At 41.4% G+C, this 24,460-nt stretch overlaps 1 protein-coding gene and 1 long non-coding RNA gene across 2 annotated transcripts in view; one reads left to right on the top strand and one right to left on the bottom strand.

The window, feature by feature from the left end:
- Nucleotides 1–291: 291 nt before the first annotated feature.
- Nucleotides 292–17,902, bottom strand: LGALS3 (galectin 3). The gene is made up of 6 exons (XM_027065757.2): nt 17,771–17,902; nt 10,932–10,953; nt 8,870–9,250; nt 6,734–6,822; nt 3,573–3,738; nt 292–591 (listed from the first exon to the last, which is right to left on the bottom strand). Exons 2-6 carry the CDS (start codon nt 10,947–10,949, stop codon nt 436–438), a joined length of 810 nt encoding a protein of 269 aa, XP_026921558.2. The 5' UTR covers nt 10,950–10,953; nt 17,771–17,902; the 3' UTR covers nt 292–435.
- Nucleotides 17,903–17,915: 13 nt separating this feature from the next.
- The window catches only part of LOC128316040 (uncharacterized), a 39,463-nt gene continuing 32,918 nt past the window's right edge, over nt 17,916–24,460 (top strand). Inside the window, exon 1 of the long non-coding RNA XR_008299415.1 lies at nt 17,916–18,132. This is a non-coding gene — a long non-coding RNA (uncharacterized LOC128316040). The remainder of the gene's footprint in view (nt 18,133–24,460) is intronic.

Genomic DNA, 24,460 nt, shown 5'->3' with positions numbered 1-24,460 from the left:
ACGCACAGAGGTTAAAATACTATTTTCTTATTTTAGCAAGCTTAGGAAACTTTGGGAGACTCTAATGCAGTATTAATATTGCTACATATTCCTTTTCCACTGAGTCCATTATGCATTATCAAGAATAAATTGGCCCATGCCTAGCTGGCTCAGCCAGTGGAGTGTGCGACTCTTGATCTCAGGGTTGTGAGTTTGAGCCCCATGTTGCATGTAGAGGTCACTTAAAAAAAAAAATCTTTAAAAAAAAAAAAAAGAATAAATTGCCCCAATTAAATGACATACGAAGACAGGTAACTCTTAGAATGTTTATTAAATGAGCGATTTACAAGAAGGACATTGATGAATAAAGGTAAAATTTTTCAGTCAGTAAACATGAGATTTAAATGTCTAAGGGTTCATATTCAATTTCATTTTTTTAAATCTTTCCCTGTAAGATTATATCATTGTGTGTGAAGCACTGGTGAGATCTATGTCACCAGAAATTCCCAGTTTGCTGATTTCGTGGAGATTTTTCATCCGATGATTGTACTGCAACAAGTGAGCATCATTGACCGCAACCTTGAAGTGGTCAGATTCAACCAGCACTTGTATCTGAAATGGCACATACACAAAACTGTTAGGAATGCTCATTTATGTCAAAACCAGTCTGGCTTGAGCTCAGAATGTCCCATAGTTCATCTGTATGATCATCTGTGAACTGACTGAAGTCCAAAGAAGTGACTTTGCAGTCAAAATAGACTCCAGATATTTAAAGATTTAAGCAAAAGAAAATGAAAAAAATGATAAAGGTGAAGCTATAAAGGAAAAGTTTAATAATGTGTCTACATAAAAACAAAGTCTTTGTATGCCCAACACCTAAAAGTAAAAATACAAACACACCAAGTGTTGGTGAGGATGTGTAGAAAAAGGAACCCTTGTGCATGGGAATGTAAATTGGTGCAGCCACTGTGGAAAACACTATGGAGGTTCCTCAAAACATTAAAGGCAGAAATACTATATGATCCAGTAATTTCACTACTGGGTATTCACCCAAAGAAAATGAAAAACACTAGTTCAAGAAGATATATGCACCCCTATGTTTACTGCAGCATTATTTATAATAGCCAAGATATGGAAGCAACACAAGTATGTATCCATAGATGAACAGATAAAGATGTGGTATATATATACAATAGAATATTACTCAGCTATTAAAAAGAATGAAATTTTGCTGTTTGCAGCAATGCAGACAGACCTAGAGTGTATTATGCTAAATGCAATAAGTCAGACAGGGGCGCCTGGGTGGCTCAGGCAGTTAAGTGTCCGACTTCAGCTCAGGTCATGACCTCACGGTTCCTGAGTTCAAGCCCCGTGTCGGGCCCTGTGCTGGCAGCTTGGAGCCTGGAGACTGCTTTGGTTTCTGTCTCTGTCTCTCTCTGCCCCTCCCCTGCTCGTGCTGCCTCTCTCTCTCTCAAAAATAAATAAACGTTGAAAATTAAAAAAAAAAAAGAGAAAGACAAATACCATGATTTCATTTATTGCAATCTAAAAAACAATTCAAAGAAAGAAACAAATGAACAAAAAGCAGAAACAGACCCATAAATACAGAAAACAAACTGGTGGTTGCCAGAGGGGAGAGGGATACAGGGATGGACAACATGGGTGAAGGGGAGTGGGAGGTACAGGCTTCCAGTTATGGGATGAATAAGTCACTGGGATAAAAGGTGCAACATAGGGAATACAGTCAATGGTACTGTAATAGTGTTGTATGGTGACACATGGTAGCTGCATTTGTGAGCACAGCATGACACATAGAGATGTTGATCACTATGTTGTATACCTGAAACTAATGTAACACTGTATGTCAACTGTACTTCAATAAATAAATATACTAAAGTAGAACTCCTCTAGTAAAGTGGCAAATGCCGTGAAGATCAATAACAACCAGTTCTGGCAAGAGCAGTGGGAACACTTCCCAATAATTAGTAGCAAGCACATTTATCCTTACATCCTTTTGGAAGCGGCACTTTGGCAATATCTTACCTAAATTTTAAATATGTACACTTGTGGAATAAAATTATTCTTCTAGGAAGCAAAGATATGGACAGTTTTTACAGTATTTTAGTAAAACAAGCCTTCCAGGTTTTATTCATTTAGAATATTTACATACTCCAAATTATCAATAGGGTACTTGTTGAATTATCACATATCTCAATAGTTGAAATACTATTAAGTAACCATGTTTTATTTGCTTGTTTTTGAAAGAAAGCGTGTGAGAGAGCACGAGCAGGGGAGGGGCAGAGGGAGAAGAAGAGAGAGAATCTTAAGCAGGCTCCACGCCCAGTGTGAGGTCATAACCTGAGCCAAAATCAAGAGGCAGACACTTAACCGACTGAGCCACCCAGGAGCCTCTGTTTTGTTTTGTTTATTTATTTTTTATTTATTTATTTTTTAACATTTATTTATTTTTGAGACAGAGAGAGACAGAGCATGAACGGGGGAGGGTCAGAGAGAGGGAGACACAGAATCCGAAACAGGCTCCAGGCTCCGAACTGTCAGCACAGAGCCCGACGTGGGGCTCGAACTCACAGACCGCGAGATCATGACCTGAGCTGAAGTCGGCCGCTTAACTGACTGAGCCACCCAGGCGCCCCTTGTTTTGTTTTTTGAAGAAGGCTTCACATCCACAGCACAGAGCCCAACATAGGGCTTGAACTCACAACCCTGAGATTAAGACCTGAGCTGAGATCAAGAGTCAGACACTTAACTGACTGAGCCATCTAAGTGCCCCTAAGTAAAAATATTCTACTATGAAAAGATGTCCACCGAATGTAGAATATGGTCCTTATAAGTCCCTGCCCTTGAGGAGTTTACAGTCTAGCTATTAGTAGACTCTCTACTCTACAAACCACTCTACTCTCAACGCAACACTGTGGGCCTAATATTTGTTGCAGCAGTGCTTAAAAATGAAAAGTATGTTGGGATGCCTGGTTGGCTTAGGCAGTAGAGCATGTGACTTTTGATCTCAGGGTCATGAGTTCAGGGGTAGAGATTACTTAATAAATAAAAGTTTTTTTAAATAAAGTAGATAAATAGTGTGTTGTATGTCATAGAAAATACTAGAAAGATACTGACCAAGTTGCAACCTTTGTGAGGTTGGGGGAAAAGAGAAACGATGGAGAACTTTTTAATTTGAAAACCTATACATTTTTTCAGAAAGCAAACATGCATTAATTTTAGAACTTAACAAAATTAGTTTTGATTGCTATGCCAACTACGCTGTATTAAAGAACTAAATCTCAGCCCAACTGTACCATCAAGACTTTCTGCCTTTTTTATTAAAGACACTATTTTTCTCATTTCCAGAAAAGCTTAAACTCAAAGGTGTAGCAACAGGGACAATGGTGAAATGCGTGAATGGAGTTGGGGAGTGTGTGAGTCTTGCTGAGCCTGGTCCTAAGATGAGGAGCAGATGTTCTAGTTAGGTCTCCCGGGACAGTTGATAAAAAATTCAGTTCAAATGCATTGTGGTTTTAGAGTGATTCCCCATGAAAAATATACATTATCAATATATAATAGTAGCAATAACTTACTTTGAATGGTTTACCACTTTCAAATGGGAAAGTTGATTGTCTTTCTTCCTTTCCCCATAAATTCTCCAGCTTTGTATTGCAAACAATGACTCTCTTGTTGTCCTCATTGAAGCGTGGGTTAAAGTGGAAAGCAACATCATTCCCTCTCTTGAAATCTAAAGCAAGTCTGTTTAAACCAAAGACCAGAATTAGTAAAATGATTCAAGTTGTACATATGTATCAAGTGAAGAACATAGGGTTTTTTTAATGTTTATTTATTTTTGAGACACAGAGAGAGAGAGAGAGGGGGCATGAGAAGGGGAGAGGACAATGAGAATTCCAGGCTCTGTGCCGTCAACACAGAGCCTCACATAGGGCTCAAACCTATGAACCTTGAGATCATGACCTGAGCAGAAACCAAGAGTCAGACACTCAACCAACTGAGCCACCTAGGCGCCCCAAAGAACATATAATTTTCTAAAGAGCAAATCAGTTTATAAATTCAGGGACATTTTCTAAACAGGAAGTAAATAAACCAGAGTATGGCTTCAAATTGGAATGGCCAAGTATTTGATGTACTCTTGTAGTATCTGAAAGTAAGTAAGGCAGTATGTGTTCCATTGTTTTACCTCATTGTCTTTGGTCACATCATTGTATTCAGCTATCATTCCCTCTTTACTGCCTCTACTATGAAAACTCTTCAAGGTTTCCTTATGTAAGTTTAGGGCCACTTTATGCTTTACATGGCAAATAATAATGCTTACCTCTTCCCTGCCCTCCCAAGCTACTTTTAATACCTATGAAAGGCAGGCCAGTCAAATAAATAAAAGCTATCGAATACCTGCCTTCCTTATAGTTAACCAAAAACCTAAGTCCTAAAATAACAAGAATGAGACAACATAATGTTCGGTATCCTGTTGCTAAGTTGTGAGGTCATGGCGATAAATGTGTTAAACATTCCATGATGTGAAGTGGAATTAATGGAAGTCCTGGCTTAACTTTTTGACCTTATTCCTTCTACTTGGCTGTTAATGCAAACACAAGTCCTCCGACTGTTAGAGTATTAACTCTATCCCTCAGCTTCTCAAAGTGTGCTCCCTAGAGTACTAACATCAGAATCAGCTGGTGGTGTTGTTTTAAAGCAAGGTCTACACTCTAGACCTATTAACAATGATTCCTTGGGTTGTTTCATTTACCCAGTAACAGACATATACAGCCACAAATGTATCTTCCAATATTAAATTCACAGGGAGAGGGTCAAAATAGACGACAACAGAATTAGTATTTGACTAAAAATTCCAATGGCTGTATTTTCTCTACAGTGAAAAGGAACATCTTGCCATCTCTGCCACCTTAAGCATTCTTTTTTTCATGTAATTCCTCACACAGATTTTGCAGAAGCAACCATTTTTTTTTCTGTTTACTATCCTCTTAATCATTTCAACCAAAATTAGTTTTAATCTGCCACAGGCTCTGTCTACATCTCTAGTGTTATTGGAGCTAAAGTTTCTAATGCAATAACCCTAAATAAGGCAAACATACCAGTGTGGTTCTGTGTGATAGCAGCTGAGGAAGGAGGGCAGATATTCACAAATCGTGAGTGCCATACACACAGGATCACGTGTGCTGGGTTCTGTGTGGTATTTGGGGAAGAAAGACGGATAAGGACGTAGGCAGAGGATATATACGTTTTATAACTGGCTGTGAGACAAGCTTTATTGTTCAGGTAAGCACTGTGTTTAGAGAAGCTGTATAGGCTGGGTGGAAAGGGTAGTGGCTACCACACAGAACCAGGGAAAACTGGCTGGAAGTAGAGTAAATGAGCTATCTGAATGTAAATGATTAAGCTGGAGGCGGAGTCCAATTCCTGGTAACAGACAAGGTGGTTCCCATTAATCCATGAGGAGCAAGGTGACCGACAGAGGCTGCTTATGGATTCTTGTATACCTGTATACATAGCTCGAATTTGTACCTTTTGTGCACTGTTTACAAAACCCAGAAACACAGATTAATTTATGGCTGCAGGAGCTTTAATGGTACCACTAACCTCAGGGACAGGTATACTGGATGTCTTCAGGATATCCTTAACCTGCTCATATTACATGTAAATAACTAGTGGTAATAACCAGAGCCAGGCATTCCAGGGCAGCCATAAATTAGCATGGATTTTCCTAAATTAGCTCAGTCTTACTCCATCCTAGCTCACCTCCATCAAACCAGTTCCAATGGCAAAGGCTGACTTATTTTGATGAAGTCTTTAACTTCTTTCCAAATCTTTAATAGTGTCTACTCAGAAGACTAGGGTTCCCCCATCCAGCCACTTAACATCTGTAGACCAGGCTGACACCATGGGAATCTGGCACTCTCCTGATGTGCCCAGTAGGAAGGCGGAAATGGCAGTGAAGCTCACCAGATCTTAGACTGCACTGTGCCATGCATGACTGCAGGGTGATCTGTACAAGTATGAGGAGAGAGTGGTATGATACACAAGCTCTCACTAACTCAAAATCACATCCAGTGTGATCTTTGTGGTTTTGACCCTAATTTTTCATTTTTATTTATTTATTTATTGTTTTAATGTTTATTTTTGAGAGAGAGACAGAGAAAGCGTGAGCAGGGGAGAGGCAGAGGGAGACAGAATCTGAAGCAGACTCCAGGTTCTGAGCTGTCAGCACACAGCTCAACGCGGAGCTCGAATTCAAACCGCGAGATCATGACCTGAGCCAAAGTTGGATACCCAACTGACCGAGCCACCCAGGTGCTCCTCACCCCAATTTTTGATGGGCATCTAGACATGAAATGCATGCTTGGTTTTTTAGACAATATATGGCTCAGAGTGGAGGGATGGCCAAGTATTACATTACTGAGGCTCTACTTCCCTTAAATTCTAAGGCTCTCGTTGTGAGGGAAAAGCTAGTTTTTTCTGAATGGGTTTTCTGCTCTTTCTCTTTGTGCTCACAAAGGAGAACTGTTTCCTTGTGGTTCTGGGAGAAAAACAAGATTGAGCGAGGGACACTTTGTCCCTTGGTGGGAACATACACTGACTTATGGGATAATCCCAATTCTACGGGATAGAATTCTAAATGTGTAGCTTTAGAATTTTCATTAAAATCCAAAATAGATCATTCTTTATTCAAGAGGCAATTGACAAATATGTTTGAGTTGCTAATTTTGCTCTTTACCTGTTTGCATTGGGCTTTACGGTGCCCAGAATTGTTATCAGCATGCGAGGCATGACTCCTCCAGGCAAAGGCAGGTCATAAGGCACAGTCTGGGGATAAAAAAACATGTATGTGTTAATAAAGAGTCATATTTTCTTGGGGAAAGAAAGAAAAGTATGTTGCTGAATGTGAATAACATATAATCCTAATTTAAGGCATTTTTCCAGACTCTCAGGCCACCCTGCACAGGGCCTGAAGAGATAAGGCTTCCTCCATGCACAAGCAATAATCAAGAATAAAACCATCAGTTAATTGGTACCAAAGACAGAACATATTCCCTTTTGGAGCACTGTATTTCTCAGTAATTACTAAGACATCCCAATCTATAATTCATTCACTTGGACTATTTTTTGGAAAGGCTTAAGCTAGACCTTGCAATCAACACTAACATTTTTTGCTAGCTACTCTTCTTTTTTTATTATTTTTATTGAGATATAATTGTATCAATTTTAGATACACAACTTTGTGCCACTCTTAAGACCTTTGTCACATAATGTACTTCACCATGGTTATTTTGCTCCCTGAGGGCAGACATTGTGTCACATTTGGGGACTTGTGAGTTCTCCTAAATTCTACTTACATGACATCAACAGGGTGCTTTGAATGTGGCAGATACTTAGCAGATACTTACTGATTTAAGACGTTAACAACAGAGGAAAGTGGGTGTCGGGTATACAGGAACTCTTTGTGCTACCTTTGCAATTTTTTTGTAAATCTAGAACTTCAAAATTTTAAAGTTTAGTTTTTTTAAAGGCAGATAATTTATGTATTAAATGAACACTTTTTTATTTAATACATTCCCTAGTTCTTCCACAAAAATTTATTGACCATCTATGTTTAAGATGCTGTAAATATTCCCAAAACTCTCTTGGTTCTTCTCTTTTCCCTTCATAATTTCTTCCTCCTGGGTTCAACCACCACCCAAGTCTTTTCTCTCCAGGCCTTATACTTCCTCCTGAATTTGCTACAATGCCTCATATCCAACAGGTGTGAGCTGGAATTGTCTCTTCTTCCCCATCCCCCATCAGGTCTCATTCCCGACTTCCTGTTTGGGGTTGTCCCTTGGCCGGTGCTGTAGTTGTCCATTATCAAAAACCCAGTCATCTCTGACTCCTAAGACCTAACCACTAGCTCCTGGGCTTCTTTTGTAACCTCTCTCACATCTGCCTCTTCCTTTCCACAGCCTCCAGGTCCCCATCTGTCTACAAATGACTAACTGTGGTCAAGGCTCTGCTCAATGCCTCCCACACTCCCAACACCTTCTCTGCACTCTCCTCTAAGCTGACCTAAAAGCAGGTCAGACGCTACCTGTGCCAGCAACCACATAGTCCTGGAAGGGTCTGATCCCATGCTACTACTAAACACTTGCCTCACATCTGTATGTTATCCCCCAACTAGTCTATACATCTAGATGTGTCTGAGATGTGTCTGGAGCCCCACAGGTAGTACATTTAGAATTCATTTACTAAAGTGGGTTTTAACATAAAGGGAAATTCAATCCTTAGATCACAAAATTACCTTTAGAAGGTTTTTCAAAACCACATTACCTTGGTTTCCCTACACATTCCCTCTATGACCCTGGGCAAGTTGTAGGACTCTCTATTGTCCCATTTCCTTGAGTGTAAAGTAGGGATAATAACGTATCTTCTAGGGTGGTTTTGGGGCTAAATGAAATCATTCACATAGAAGCACACTGCTGGTGCATGTTATGTACTCAGTGTATATTAATAATAGTAACCAAAATGTTCCCCCATTACTATGATCTTGACTTCATTTATATTAAAGCTGCTTTACAAAGGTCTTCAAAAGATACACTGACTTCTCTTTATACTAACAGTATGCATACTAAACGCAATACAAATAACTATTTTTTTCTATTGGACTGATCCATGGCTGGTCCTCAAAAAGTGGCTCTAACCAGTGAATTTAAAGCTTCAGGTCTCTCTGAAGCCCTTTGCATGTCAGTGTGCAGAGCCAGCTCCCAGCCACAGCACAGCAAAGTAATGGCACCAACGCTCCAGACAATTGTTGTGTTCTTTCTTCATTAGCTTTGTCCTGATCACAATCAAGTATATGAAACAACTAACTCCATCTTACCAGTGGTCCAGCAGGGACGCCAAAGGGGCCAGCAGCAGGGTAGGCTCCAGGAGCACTTGGCTGTCCAGGAGGAGGGTAGACCCCAGGCCCACTCGGTTGCCCAGGGTGGGCTCCTGGTGCAGTTGGTGCAGGATAAGCAGGTGCTGTGGGGCCAGGGTAGGCTCCTGGAGGCACCTGTCCAGGGTAGGCTCCTGGAGGCGCCTGTCCAGGGTAGGCTCCTGGAGGCGCCTGTCCAGGGTAGGCGCCTGGAGGTGCCTGTCCAGGGTAGGCACCAGGATAGGCGGCCCCTGGGTAGCCCCCTGCCCCAGCAGGTTGGTTTCCCCATGCGGCAGGCCATCCTTGAGGGTTTGGGTTTCCAGATCCAGACAAAGCATCATTAAGCTGGAAAGAAAGACGTAAACAATTACAGGAGGAAAAACATTCACAAAAACAGAATTTTCAGGAAACAGGAATATGTGATCTAAGAAGTAGAGGGATATGGTGAAGGTATGAAATTCATATCAACCAAACTTTTTCCACCTATTAAATAGTCTGCAGTTCCTAAGACTAAAATGAAACTTTGAGATTACATATGCTTCATCACTTTATTCTTTTTTTTTTTAGTAAGAATGTATCAGCACTGGTTCATTATTTCTAACAAGTGTACCATACTAATGTAAGACATTAACAATAGAGAAAAGTGAGCGTAGGGTATACTGGAACTCTTTGTACTATTGTTGCAATTTTTCTGTAAATCTAGGACTATTTAAAAATTTTATAGTTTAGGTTTTTTTTAAAAGGCCCGATCATGCCATTAAGTAAGTGGGATTCCCGGTTGATTACTGTCTGGGGAGGAGGGGAGCCATACAGAAAATGGAAAGTAAAACAATTTACAGTTCTCAACATGAATCGTCTTGCCATAAAGAATGCATTTTATTGATTGTTATTCTAATAATGATTGCTATACTTTCTTGGCCATAGTGGGTCAATATATTAACTACGTGGTAAAGTTAACACATCTATCCAATGGCACAGACTTTTCCTTGGAGAGAACCAGGATAGCTTAATAAGAGTCTCCATCTCATTTCACAGGACCATTCCAGAAGAGGACTTTGGACAGGGGTAGTTACATTCTTAGCAGCTCTCAAAGGGCTCCTAGTCCCATTTCTAATTTCTAGCAGAACCGCAAGCCTGGCCCAGGCAGGCACAATAGGTGCATGGCCATGCACAGTGGTGTCTGATACAGGTCTGTACTTGCCTTATCTGCATTTTGATGATCATGGCTTATCAAAATCAAACAACTACATGGTTCAGATGAAAAGATGCCCTATAGCAGGTGGTCAGGGTGATGGGCCTGAGTTCCCATAGTTCAATGAATTCCATGTTTGATAGCAAAGAGTCAGCCCTGCCATATTCCCAATGTGCTGGTCAAATCCATCCCTCTTCCTTCCCTTGCCCTGATCTCAGGGAAATTGACCCCTGCAGATGGTGTTTGCCAGGCTTCCAGAGTCTGGCTAAGGGGCAGTACTGGCAAGAGATTAAAGAGTGGGAAGAAGTGAGAAGCCAGGGTATCTCTCCTTTCCTCTCTGCCTCATGGGACGTCTGCGCAGCTGCTACATTTCCTGTATCACTTTATTCTTGCCTCCATCATGTCAGAGCATGGAGGGCTGCCATTCATAATTTGCCAAAGTCAGGAGCTAGCCTTCCTCTATGTAAAAGCACATACTCTCTAACTGATGTGAGAAAAACAATCACAGAAATTAGGATGCTCAGACTGCACCACACTTCCCATTGCTCATACTATTTCTCAGCTCCTGAGCATGAAATCCACTTGCTTCTGCCCCAGGCTTTTCAGTAAAGGAGTTACTATTAGTGAGTCTCAGGCCTCTATCTGCCTCGCTTTCTTCTTGAATCTGCTTCTGGAAAAACAAGACTTCAGCTAATAAGCCCTCATTGGGCAGTTAAAGCCAGAAGAAGCCAAATGGTGAGAAAATTAGAAGGGAATGTCTGGTGGTAAAGGAAAAAAAAAAAGTCCTCAACCTACATGGAATATATATTAAGAAAATAAACATAAAACACTTACTGAAAAACTGTCTGCCATTTTCCTGAAAGGAGGAAAAAAAAGATAGGTTATCATTTGATCCTAGATTTGACCAGTTTCCATATCAACACAACATCACAAATAGTTCATTGGGCAGTTCTAGACAATCTATAGGCAGGCATTTTATTCCCCAGCCAGTTTATTCCCTAGATACGCCTAAATCAGTGGTGTTGGAACTACCAAAACAGCTCATCAAAGGGCAGGAATGCACTCCAGCTAGATTACCAAGCCCTATTTAATTAATAACTTTAAACTCTAATCATACTAGCCTGTGTTCTGAATCCTGGGGCCTACAAGACAGGAGAGAGAAGAACAAGGAAGAAAATGTTCTGCCCCTTTCTTTGGTAAAAACACAAACAGTCCTGGTTCATCAGTGATCCTCCACACCTTCCTTCCTGGGAGCTTTTTCCACCACCTCTTACAAAGGGTTCAGCCTCTTACAAAGGGTAATCACCCACCTCCCTTCCCGGTCCCAAGATCAGCCCCCATGCCATCTTCTGGGTTTTAGGAGGAAAGCAGAGTTGACTGCTTTCTACTGAGATTTGAAAACCAGTGCCCCTATGTGTAGCTACTGCCAATCATTTATTCCTCCAATGGCGCATATTTATGCCTGCTCTGGGTCAGGCACTGTGTGGGCTCTTGTCTGGGTTTGAAGATGGATAGGCCAAGATCTGTATGGTCAAAGGGCTCACAGGCCAGCTGGGATCACAAGAGATCAATACTGTGAGCCAAACTGTGTGATGGGGCATCTCAACTAGAACTATTACTTCTAAGAGAGGAAGAGGTGGTATTGTTTGAGCTAAGCCTTAAAGGAGAGATGAGATCAGATGTGGAGCAATGAAAATGAAAGGCAGGCACAAGATGCCTCTTTTCTTCCCCCTTTCTTCCTTTTTTTATTTCAAGATATTTTTTATTCCAAATGAAACTCCAGCAGTATAACAAACAAGGGTGTGAAGAAAAAAAAAAAAAGAGGAGAGGAGATGAGAGGAGAGTCAGACAATGTGGAGGAAAATATTTTTGGGTAGGATGATACCAGAGTTGGCTTTGCCCAAAGCTGACTCCAGGGGAGGCCTTGACATATCATTCCTGCTTTCTCCTGCTCCTCTCCCTGAGCCATGGCTCTAACCATAGAAGATATTTCACACCTATCCCTGCTGCAGGTGCTCTGGCAGTGAGGGGAGGACGACAACCTGGGACTCCTGAGGCCTGGGTGAGTTTTCTCGGATCAGGATCACCTGCCAAAGTGACCTGGCCCTTAAACAATCAGACTCTCTTTTTCCTTGAGTTGCTCACTTGTGAGATTTACTAAATTATTTTAAGAAATGACATTACCCCAAGAGATCCTAATTGATATGTCCTAAAATTGTAAAATATTACACTTTTTGGTTAAAAAAAAAAGAAGGCAGAGCCCCTCCTAGGACTTAATGTCCTTCATTTATACATACCAGATACCTTATCAAACTCTGCTGTTACTTATACCCAGTTAAATGTTACCTCCTACTAATTTTTTCTGCACATCTCCTTTTTAATCTCGGCATTCTCAAACATATTTGGAAGCAGTTTAAGCATATCACCGTGTCCATCTTCTAAAGTGGAAAACTGCTGGCAGTTTGGCTAGGAAGTCACAGTGACGCTCCCAGGGCTTATATTCATGTGTTTCTTGTAGCATTTGATCTTTTAAAGCAGAAGTCAGGTGCTCCTCTGCTGGTGTTCCTTCCTTAAAAGGCTACCACTGCTTAGAAAAGTGTGCTGCCACCGCAAGAGGAACTTGAGAGAAGAGTTGTTACAGAAAAGGGGGAAAAAAGGATGTCTCTTATTTTTAATTTTTTTTATTTATTTTTATTTTTTAATGTTTTTTGAGAGAGAGAGAGAGAGAGAGAGAGAGAGAGAGAGAGAGAGAGAGCAGGGCACAGAGAGGGAGACACAGAATCCAAAGCAGGCTCCAGGCTCTGAGCTACAGCACAGAGGGCTCGAACTCACAGACCGTGAGATCATGACCTGAGCTGAAGTCGGATGTTTACTGACCGAGTCACCCAGACGCCCCTAAAGATTTTATTTTTAGGACTCTCTACACCCAAAGTGGGGCTCAAACTCACAATTCTGAGATCAAGGGCTGCATGCTCTACTGACTGAGCCAGCCAGGTGCCCTAGAAGGGACATTTCTTAAGAAAGCAAAGACTCTCGTTTTGGACAGCAGTAGGAAATAATCTTGAACTTCAAGGTGGGCAGAGAGTTCAGTTCCTTTGATCACACAAACTTTTCTTCCATTCCTAAGCAACATGCCAAAGACCCAGATTTATAACTTTATACATATTGTTGACTTCTCTTAAATATCCCCATTCGGTAAAGGCTTTTTCACAGTCTCAGCACTACTAACGTTTCAGGTCAGATACACTGTCAGAGTCAGAGCTGCCCTGAACATTACAGGATGTAGAACAGCATTCTTGGCTTCAATATACAAGATGTCAGTAGCAAAATACCCCCCCTCCCCATTGTGACAACCAGAAATGTCTTCAGACATTACCAAATATCCTGGGGGCAGGGGAGGGAGGGCAAAATTGTGCCTGGTTGAGTAAACACTTTAAGCTGATTAGTGTGTATATCCCTCCAGAAATGTAGATATACAGGTCAATAAAAGCCAAAAAGTTATTTTCAATAGTTAAAACCAGCTAAATCTGGGGGTGCCTGGGTGGTTCAGTCAGCTAAGCGTCTGATTCTTGATCTCAGCTCAGGTCATGATCTCCTGGTTTGTGGGATGGAGCCCACGTCTGGCTCTATGCTGACAGTCAACCTGGGGCCTGCTTAGGATTCTCTCTCTCTCCCTCTCTCTGACCCTCTCCTGCTCACACTTGCTCTCTCTCTAAAAACAAATAAACTTAAAAAAAAAAAAACTAGCTAAATCTGTACCATTGGCCTTATAAAGTATCTTATTAATATAACACCTATCAAACTAAGATGTGTTTAAAGGCTGATTAAAACCAGAAACTAAAGACAGCATTTCCAAAAAAAAAGACAGCATTTCCAAAATTTAACATTTCTTCCTAAAGTCTCTGCTGGAGCATATTCAGCTTATTTCCAGCTCCAACCAAAACACTTTGAGAAACAAAGCAGATTTCAATTTCTTTCCACTGTGTTTCACATAAAGCCTTGGGTGACAGTTTGGATTGTGTTGTGACACATTAGACAAGCCCATTAGAATAATGAAATCCTGCATTAGTGTGGTACTTTTTGGTTTATGAAGCACTTTCCCATACCTTTCCTATTTTCATTCTGATAATAATTTTATAAGATTTTCAGGGGAAGGTTAATATTCCCACTCTAGAGGTGAGGAAACAGAGGCTTAGAAAGCTAATATGGTGGCCCAAAGTCATTCCGTCCTTGGCAGACCAACAACCAAGGGTCCAAGGACCCTCACTCTTAATTCAAACTCATTTTATACTAATGTAAAATCTTCACTCTTTGAAATTTTAAAATATAGTCCTTAAAAAGTGTTTATTACTTCACTTAGAAATCAATTCTCTGGCTTATTCACTCAGGACTACATAACATGTTGAAATTATAAACAAATTTAAAACGATCATGTTTTTGTCAGAAAAAGCTGGGTGACTCATTCAGTGAGCTCCAACACTCACTGTATCCAATACTGAATACAACGATGCCATTTTGCACAGTCATTTTACTAATTATAACCATATTTAAACCAATGAAGTGTACTTTTCCAAAAACTGGGTATGCACTGTTTTGCTATCTTAATTCTCAACCATCAGATCTCTTTTTTGAAAAAGTTTATAACCAATGCTTTTTTGAAATCTAGCAACCATAGAACTTAAAAAAAAAAACTTTGGATAAAAGTCTTCTTACTTGCCTGGAAAAATTCTTTCTTTCTTTCTTTTTAGATGGATTGTTTATATAAAGAGATAATTAAATGAAAAAAAAAAAAAAAAAAAACTTCTCACCCTACAGATGCTATAGATATATGAACACTCTATCCTGCCATTCCCAGAATCAGAGAATTTAGAAGCTCCAGAAAAGAAACTATATCAAAGACAAAACAAAACACTGAGGAAATACTACCTGGGTCTTCATATTTGGAAAAACCTACAGGAAGTAGTTCAGTGTTGCTTTGGAATAAGGAATTTAAACATGAGTCATAATGCAGACCATTTTAACTGGCTGTTAATTGTACTTTACCCTCTAATAAAGAGTGGCTATCTACTGTACTATGCTATTCTAGGCCCACCTAGCAATTAGTCCAGTAGTCAGGGTTCCTGGGAGCACTTCTGAAATTTCTGCTCACAAAGGGCCTTGACCTTTATATGAGCTGAAAGAGAAGTGGATCATGAATGTATTTCCTCAGAACCCCAAGGCACTGCCCACACTCCTCTCCGAAGAATACAGGAGGCAGTTGCCGAAACATGGAGCAGGGCTTGAGGAAAATCCACTTTCCAAGGCCAAATTCGGTGATGCTGAGTTGGAATAAAGGAAACTGGTCCTTTACTAGGATTTCCTTCTTATCATAGTTCCTCAGCATCAAGGAAGGTAAAGTTACCTTGCGCCTCTCAGTTACTGATTGTTCCCCCTATGGAAAAGCTGAACATCAATCAAGAGAGAACACATGATACTTAGTCAGCAGCAAATTGGAAGTTTATAACAAGCACTGTTCTGGCAGGCTTACCACTCAGAATTTAATGAGAAGAACCAATTCAGGAACTAGATACCAAATGCTAACTCAGCTGTCCTCCGGAGGAGCCTGTTTCCCAAACTATCACAGGAAAGAGAGGCTATGGTTTAGATAAGTTACCATGAGTCTCGGATACATTAACTTTATAAGCCAATCTTATTTAAGGTCAACATGAGATGCTCAAGTTATAACATATGAATATAAGTCTCTGTTGCAGTTAAGATTTAGAGTCTAGGGGCACCTGGCTGGCTCAGCCGGTTAAGCATCTGACTTCAGCTCAGGTCATGATCTCATAGTTCCTGAGTTCGAGCCCCACATCAGGCTCTGAGCTGACAGCACAGAGCCTGCTTGAGATTCCCTACCTCTCTCTCTGCCCCCTCCCTGACTCATGCCTCCCCCCCCGCCCCATCTCTAAACAAACAAACAAACAAACAAACAAACAAACAAACTTAAAAAAAAAAAGATTTAGAGTCTGCCTGATGAGATGCTAGGCAAATAAGTACCTAAGTTATAGGAGAGACCAATACTGGCCTTTTGACGTCACTAGCAATAAGTAAAAAGTCTTTACATTAAAGCACCTCTTGGGGCTCAGGTCATGATCTCATGGTTCCGGATTTCATGGTTCATGAGTTAGAGCCCCATGTTGGGCTTTGTGCCAACAGCTCAGAGCCTGAAGCCTGCTTCAGATTCGGTGTCTCCTTCTCTCTGTCCTTCCCCTACTTGCTCTCTCTCTCTCTCTCAAAAGTAAAACATTAAAAAAATAAATAAGTAAAGCACTTATGTATATTTGTAGCAGAGTGAAATATTGATTAAAGACCTCTGAACAGAGTGAGACTTGCCTATTCCATTGAAAAAAAGCTAGCTTTGGGGGTCAGTCTATCAGGCAGACTGCCCCCTCTTCTGCTACTTAAGTAACGTGGTGAGGCATTCGTCTAACACTTTTAAGCTCAAAACATTCAAAAACCATCATCAAACTTTTCCCCAGAACATGCTGATTCTAAGTGTAACCCCCAAACATTATGAATTTAGGAAGCAGTTCCAATCTTCCAAAGAACACAGATGAACTTTTTCTATTCCTTTCCCAGAATCCGAGAAACAGATTGGGTCACTGAGGTTCACCTGTCCTTACTGTCCAGAGACCCAACTCCCAGGAGTCACTTTACAAACATTCCACAGTATCTGGACTAGCAATCACTAACTTGAAGGGGGGGGGGGGGGTGTCTCACCTTACGTGTCCCCTATGTGACTCTCTGGCATTAAGGTCCTACTCCTCAGAATGGACACATTTTAGTGCTTTTATGTAAGGAACTGATAATTCAGAATACATCTTCATACATGTCTTAAGAGCTGCCCCCAGCTGGAGCTCTGCACTTTTGGTCTACCATTCTGCCACACCCTACACGTCCTCAGCACAGATCCGGGATGTTAATGCCCAAGTTAGCCAATCTGGGCAGGGATGAGTCACCGATTTGCAAAAGCTTAGGATGTGCGGTCTTCGCCAAGCCGGGCACATGCCCACTCAGGCCCCGGGGCATCACCATTTTCTGAGGGATCAGCACCCCGAGAGCCGGTGCAGCCCCTGCCGCCGCCAGGCCTGCTGGAAGAGCCCCAGCGCCCCACAGCCAGATGCAGCGGCCGCGCAGCCCAGTCCCGGGGCGCAGGAGCCGCCTCCAGAGTGCCTGGGCAGGCTCCCCACCTCCTGCGAAGGGGGACCGGCTTCCTAACCCTGAACTGGAACCCGGGCGCGCGGCGGGAGGGCGGGACGCCGTGGTCGAGCCTCCCAGTCTCTGCGGAGGGTGACCTGAGCCCCGGCGGGTGGTCCGCGGACACACCCAGGGCCCGCCGACACACCCAGGGCCCGCCGACACACCCAGGGCCCGCCCAGCAAAGTGCGTGAGAGTGTGCAAAGCGCCGCTAACTTTCCCGGAGTCGCACACCGCTCCCTCCAGGGCTCGCAGGCTACGGCCCCTGCCCAGGACGGCTCCCCCAGCTCCGCCCGCGGCCCGCCGCCTCTCCGCGCCCACCCGCGGCCCGCGGCCCCCGGCCCCGACCCCCGACCCCCGCGCGGGCGCTCTCGCCCCTGCCCCGTCGGGGCCGTCAGCAGGCTCCGTCCCCGTCCCCAGGCGCCCCCGCCACTCACCCCACAGCCCAGCGCTCCCTAGTTAGCTTGCTGCGGGGGGCAACTTCAAGCGAGGTGGTACGATCCCTGGCGGGGCGGTGGCTCCGCGCCTCAAATAGTCCCGGCCGGCCCGCCTCTCCCGGGGCGGGACCTCCACCCACACACACCCGGGCCTCTCCCTGCCGTGGGGCCCGGCACTGCCCCACCGCACACCCGGCGCCGCAGTGGCTACTGACCTGGAGAGACCCCCAGCCCCGCAGCCTCCAGTCGGTCTCCTGCGCCCGCCCCCCTCGAGACCTGGAAGTGTGGCCACGTTCACCGCCCTGTCTCCAGATTCACCTGGTCACTCCTCAGACCAAGACAGAGTCTGCGAAGCTTTCAGAGTATGCTTACTTAACGCTTTGCTTGCTGGCTTGTTTTAACCATGTTTGCTTATTTGCTGCCTGAATTGCGGACACTCTCCTCCTCTCTGCATTTATTTTCCCTAAACCCTCTCTCAGTATCAAAGCCTTTCCTAGAAGTGCACGGTGACTCGTGTCACTGGGAGGGCGCAGGCAAGTTTTCTGAGGTGCTGGGTGAGACAGGTGGGAGGGAGGGAGGGCCGCGGGCGGAGGTCCCGGTTCTTGGCCCTGCATTCATTCACTTTCTGAACTGTGATGTGGGTGCCACCTCGCTCTGACGGCCCTAAATTACTTTTGCTTGTTTGCTCCCCACATCTTACCCAGTTTGGTGTGTAGTAAGTTCTCCCTAAATATTTTTTTTCATGAATGAATGAAATAATGAATACCTTCCTAGAAAGTCTTTGTTTCCCCAAAGGTTGGGCAGGGTCCTGATGAAGGAGGAACATTTTTTTTTTTTAATGTTTACTCATTTTTGCGAGAGAGAGAGAGAGAGAGAGAGAGAGAGAGACAGAAGAAGAATTAGTGGGGGAGGGGCAGAGAGAGAGGGAGACAGAGAATTCCAAGCAGGCTCCAGGCTCTGAGCTGTCAGCACAGAGCCTGAGGTGGGGCTTGAGTCCATGAACCTTGACATCATGACCTGTGTCAAAGTCAGCTGCTTAACCGACTGTGCCACCCAAGCGCCCCTGAAGGAGGAACAGTTTAAACACAAAAGTCTTTGGTAGAGGCAGGAATAGGGTAAAGCTACCACTCTAAGAAAACTTCTAACAACAAATAGTGATTCTTGCAAGAGAAAAGGTATTTATTTGGTATCATCTCACTGAATAATAGCTGAGTGAAATGGTTAAGGATGCCTAAGATGAATTTTTTAAAGTTCTGATATCTACTCACAAAAATCAACTCAAAATGGATTAAAGACTTAATTGTAAGACCTCAAAACAAAATTCCTAGAAGGAAACAAGGCAAAAGCTCCTTGACATTGGTTATGGCAATGTTTTTTTTGGATAAGACTCCAAAGTACAAGCAACAAAAGCAAAAATAAACAAGTGGGACTACATCAAACTAGCAAGCTGCATAGCAAAAGAAATAATCAGTAAATGAAAAAACACCCTAAAAAATGAGAGAAAATATCTGTAAACTATGTATCTGATAAGAGGTTAGTCTTCAAATTATATAAGGATCTCATAGAACTCTATAGCAAACAACAATAACAAAAACAAACAACAACAACAAAAAACAAATAACCCTATTTAAAGAATGGGCAAAGGACCTGAACCAGACAGTTTTCCAAAGAAGACATCTGACCAACAGGTACCTGAAAAGGCACCCAGCATCACTAATTATCAGGGAAAAGCAGGTCCATACCACAATGGGGCATCACTTCACACCTGTTAGAATGGCTATCATCAAAAGGACAAGAGATAAGTGTGGGCAAGGATGCAAACAAAGGAACGCTTTGTGTATTGTTGGTTGGAATGTAAATTGGTATAGCCATTATGGAAAACAATATGGAGGTTCCTCAAGAAATTAAAAATAGAATGACCATATGATTCAGCAATCCTACTTTCTGGGTAGGAAATGAAATCACTATCTTGAAGAGATATCTGCATTCCCATGTTTATTGCAGCATTGTTCACAACAGTCAAGACATGGAAACAACCTAAGTGTCTGTTGATGGAAGAATGGATTAAAAAAATGTCACACACACACACACACACACACACACACACACACACACCCAGAAATATTCAACTGTGAGAAAGAAGGAAATCCTGCCATTTCAACAGCATGGATGGACCTTCAGGGTATTATGCTAAGTGAAGGAAGCCAAGCAGAGATAAACAAATACCATATGATCTTACTTATATATGGAATCTAAAAGAACTCATAGAAACTGAGTAGAATGATGGTTACCAGGGTCTAAGGGTATGGGAGAAAATGGGGAGATGTTGGTCAAAGGGTAAAAACTTTTAGTTACAAGATGAATAAGTTCTGGGAATTTAATGTATGGCATGATGACTATCATTAAAAATACTATATCACATATTTGATGGTTGCTAAGAGAGTAGTCTTAAATGTTCTCACCACACACACAAAAAATGGTAATGTGTGAGGTGATGAATATGTTTTATAATATAATTTTACTGTGGTAATCATTTCACAACATATGTGTATATCAAACAATAATGTTAGGAGTAATAAGAGCTAATATTCATTGAGCACTTATAATGTGCTGCGTACTATGCTTAGTGCTATATATATATGGGGGCAGGAATTTTTATCCCCATTTTATTTATTTATTTATTTATTTATTTATTTATTTATTTATTTATTTATTATTTTTATTTAGTTTTTCCCAAGGTTTTAAAAATGTTTATTTTTTATTTTGGGAGAGAAAGAGTGAGTGGGGGAGGGGCAGAGAGAGAGGGAGAGAGAGAGAAAATCCCAAGCAGGCTCCATGCTGTCAGTTGCAGAGCTGGATGCTCCGCTTGATCTCACAAACTGTGAGATCATGACCTGAGGTGACCGCTCAACCTACTGAGCCACACAGGCACCCCTCCCAAGTTTTTTAAATCTCCCTGTGGTGATCAGGACAAGTTCACTCCTTAATTCCCATCCCTTATTTCACCCATTCCCTCACCTACCTCCTCTCTGGTAACCGTCAGTTTTTCTCTGTAGTTAGTCTGTTTCTTGGGTTATCTCTCTCTCTTTTTCCCTTTGCTCATTTGTTTTGTTTCTTAAATTCCACATGAGTGAAATCATATGATATTTGTTATATACCAGTTAGCATTATACTGTCTAGCTCCATCCATGTTGTTACAACATGGCAAGATTTTATGCCTTTTTATAGCTGAATAATATTCCACTGTGATATGTAAAACATCTTTATACATTTATCAGTTGATGGACACTTAGGCTGTTTCCATATCTTGGCTAGTATAAGTAATGCAGCTGTAAACATCAGGGCATATGTATCCCTTTGAAGTGTTTTTGTATTTTTTGAATAAATACTCAGTAGTGTGATTGCTGGATCATAGGGTAGTTCTATTTTTAACTTTTTGAGGAAACTCCATATTGTTTTCCAGAGTGGCTGCACCAGTTTGCATTCCCACCAACAGTACAAAAGTGTTCCTTTTTCTCCACATCCTCGCCAACACCTGTTGTTTCTTGTGTTTTTTATTTTAGCCATTCTGACAGGTGTGAGGTGAGTGGCGTTCCATGGTGTAATGGTTAACACTCTGGACACTGACAGGTGTGAGGTGATATCACGTTATAATTTTGATTTGCATTTCCCTGATGATAAGTGATGATGAGCATCTTTTCATGTGTCTGTTAACTGTCTGTATGTCTTCTTTGGAAAACTGTTCTTACCTTCTGCCCATTTTTTAATTGGATTATTTGTTTTTTGGAGCATTAAGTTTTATAAATTCTTTATATATTTTATATACTAGCTCTTTATCAGATATGTCATATGCAGATATCTTCTCCCATTGTGTAGGTTGCCTTTTAGTTTTGTTGATTGTTTCCTTGGCTGTGCAGAAGCTTTTTATTTTGATGTTGTTCCAATAGTTTATTTTTGCTTTTGTTTCCATTGCCTCAGAAGACATATCCAGAAAGAAGTTGCTGTGGTCGATGTCAAAGAAGTTACTGCCGGTGTTCTCTTCCATAATTTTTATGGTTTGTGGTCTTACATTTATGTCTTAGTACATTTTGAGTTCATTCTGGTATATGGCTTAGGAAAGTGGTCCAATTTCATTCTTTTGCATGTTGCTGTCCAGTTTTCCCAGAACCATTTGAAGAAGAGATATTCTTTTTTCCCATTGGATATTCTTTCCTGCTTTGTCGAAGGTTAATTTACCACATGTTATGGGTTCTTTTCTGGGCTTTCTATTCTGTTCCATTGATCTATGTGTCTATTTTTGTACTAGCACCATACTGTTTTCATTACTATGGTTTTGTAATACAACTTGAAGTCCAGAATTGTGATGCCTTCACCTTTGTTTTGCTTTTTCAAGTTTCCTTTGGCTATTCAGGGTTTTTTGTGGTCTATACAAATTTTCAGACTCTGTTCTAGCTCTGTGAAAAACCCTGTTGGTATTCTGATAGGGATTACATTAAATGTGTAGATTGCTTTGGGTAGTATAGACATTTTAACAATATTTGTTTTTCCAATCCATGAGCATGGAGTGTCTTTCCATTTCTTTGTGTCATGTTCAGTTTCTTTTATCAGTGTTTTATAGTTTTCAGAGTACAGATCTTTCACCTCTTTGATTAGGTTTATTTCTAGATATCTTATTTTTGGTGTAATTGTAAATGGGATTATTTTCTTAATTTCTTTTCCTGCTGCTTCATTTTTGGTATATAGAAATGCAACAGATTTCTGTACATTGATTTTGTATCCTGTGACTTTACTGAATTTGTCAGCTCTAGCAGTTTTTTGGTGGAGTCTTTCAGGTTTTCTATATATAGTGTCATGTCATCTGCAATAGTGGACGTTTCGCTTCTTCCTTACTGATTTGGATGCCTTTTATTTCTTTTTGTTGTCTGATTACTATAGCGACGACTTCCAGTACTATGTTGAATAAAAGTGTTAAGAGTGGACATCTTTGTCTTGTTCCTGACATTAGGGGAAGGGTTCTCAGTTTTCCCCCACTGAGGATGATGTTAGCTCTGGGCTTTTCATATATAGCCTTTATTATGTTGAGGTGTGTTCCCTTTAAACCTACTTTGTTGAGGGTTTCTAATCATGAATGGATGTTGTACTTTCAAATGCTTTCTTTGCATCTATTGAAATGATCATTTGGTTCTTGTCCTTTCTCTTATTGATGTGATGTATCACTTTGATTGATTTGTGAATGTTGAACCACCCTCACTCATAACCCAGGAATAAATCTCACTTGATCTCAGTGAATTATTTTTTTAATGTATTGTTGGATTTGGGTTGCTAATATTTTGTTGAAGATTTTTGCATCTCTGTTCTTAAGGGATATTAACCTGTAGTTCTTTTTTTTCTTTTTTCTCTTTCTTTCTTTCTTTCTTTCTTTCTTTCTTTTTCTTTCCTTTTTTTTTTTTTTTTTTTTTGTAATGTCTTTATTTGATTTTGGTACCAGGGTAATGCTAGCTTCATAGTATGAATTTGGAAGTTTTCCTTCCTTTTCTATTTTTTGGAATAGTTTGAGAAGAATAGGTATTAACTATTCTTTAAATGTTTAGTAGAATTCACCTGTGAAGCCATCTGGTCCTGGACTTTTGTTTGTTGGGAGTTTTTTGATTGCTGATTCAATTTTTTTGTTGGTAATTTTTATCTCCATTTTAAAGATGAGAAAGCTGAGGCACAGAGTAGTCAATATGACCAAGATCACAACATAGATCAAGTGGAAAGTACATCAGGGTCTGAGAAATAAGTGTCTGGAAATGGGATATTTGCCATTCAGTAAGTTGAGGCAAAGAACACAACAGAAAGAACTAAAGAATGGAAGGAAGGAAGGAAGGAAGGAAGGAAGGAAGGAAGGAAGGAAAGAAGGAAGGAAGGAAGGGAACAGAGGGAAAGAGGAGGGGGAGGACATGAAGGAGAGAGATGTGGAAAGAAGAAAAAAAAAAACACTACCAAGAACATGTCACCAAAAGTTGGTAGATTTTAAAGTTGGAAGGGGTCATTCAGAAATGGAATTGACCACAAGGTGAAATGATCTCTGAGAGAACAAAGGAGGAGAATTGCTCTGTGGATTCATGTTTTAATTCTAAGGAATGGTTTTCCTGTCTTATACTGGATTGTATCTGGCTAATAGTATGTATGAGAAAGCCTCTGTATGTGCTTGACCTATATCTTGGAGCTTTTGGGTTTTGGGCTAGAGAAGGAAGAGATTTTGTGCTAAAGAATGAAGAGGATGTTGGAACCAATCTCTGCCCAGCCTCTTTTGCGGGGTTGGAGCCCCAGGGAGGAAAGAATGGACTGTCTTTGAGAAAGCGTTGAGAGAAGCTGTATCAGGCCCAAGACAAGACAAGAAACAGTCCTCCCCTGGGAGGCAGCCATTCCTTCCCCTTCTGCATATACCCCAGGCTGTGCTGGCTCTTCAGGGATTTCCAGAGCAGATTCCTGGGACAGACATTAGGATTCTTACTAGGTTCTCCTAGTGTCACTGAGAGTTCTCTCAAGGAGATAATGGACCTTTCCCAAGGGATGGGGCAGATACTGCCACTGCCACACTACTTTCTTTAGCAGAAGAACTGAGCAGGGAGAGGCTGCTCATGTAAGAACAAGACTATGGGGAGCTTATAAATAACCTCGGTGGGACAAAGGAAGCCTGGTTTG

Source organism: Acinonyx jubatus, chromosome B3 (genome assembly GCF_027475565.1).
Source record: "Acinonyx jubatus isolate Ajub_Pintada_27869175 chromosome B3, VMU_Ajub_asm_v1.0, whole genome shotgun sequence".
Classification (NCBI taxonomy): Eukaryota; Metazoa; Chordata; class Mammalia; order Carnivora; family Felidae; genus Acinonyx; species Acinonyx jubatus.
The sequence above is the reverse complement of the archived record's forward strand: the minus strand, read 5'-3'. Positions and strand labels throughout refer to the sequence as shown.

Bases quoted from the DNA above. Each gene is read 5' to 3' on its own strand.
- LGALS3 (XM_027065757.2), bottom strand. The intron at 6,823-8,869 runs GTAAGATGGAGT...TTTTATCCCCAG, and splicing joins GCGTCCCTGCTGGACCACTG to ACTGTGCCTTATGACCTGCC. The intron at 592-3,572 runs GTAAGTTATTGC...GTGCCATTTCAG, and splicing joins AAAGTGGTAAACCATTCAAA to ATACAAGTGCTGGTTGAATC.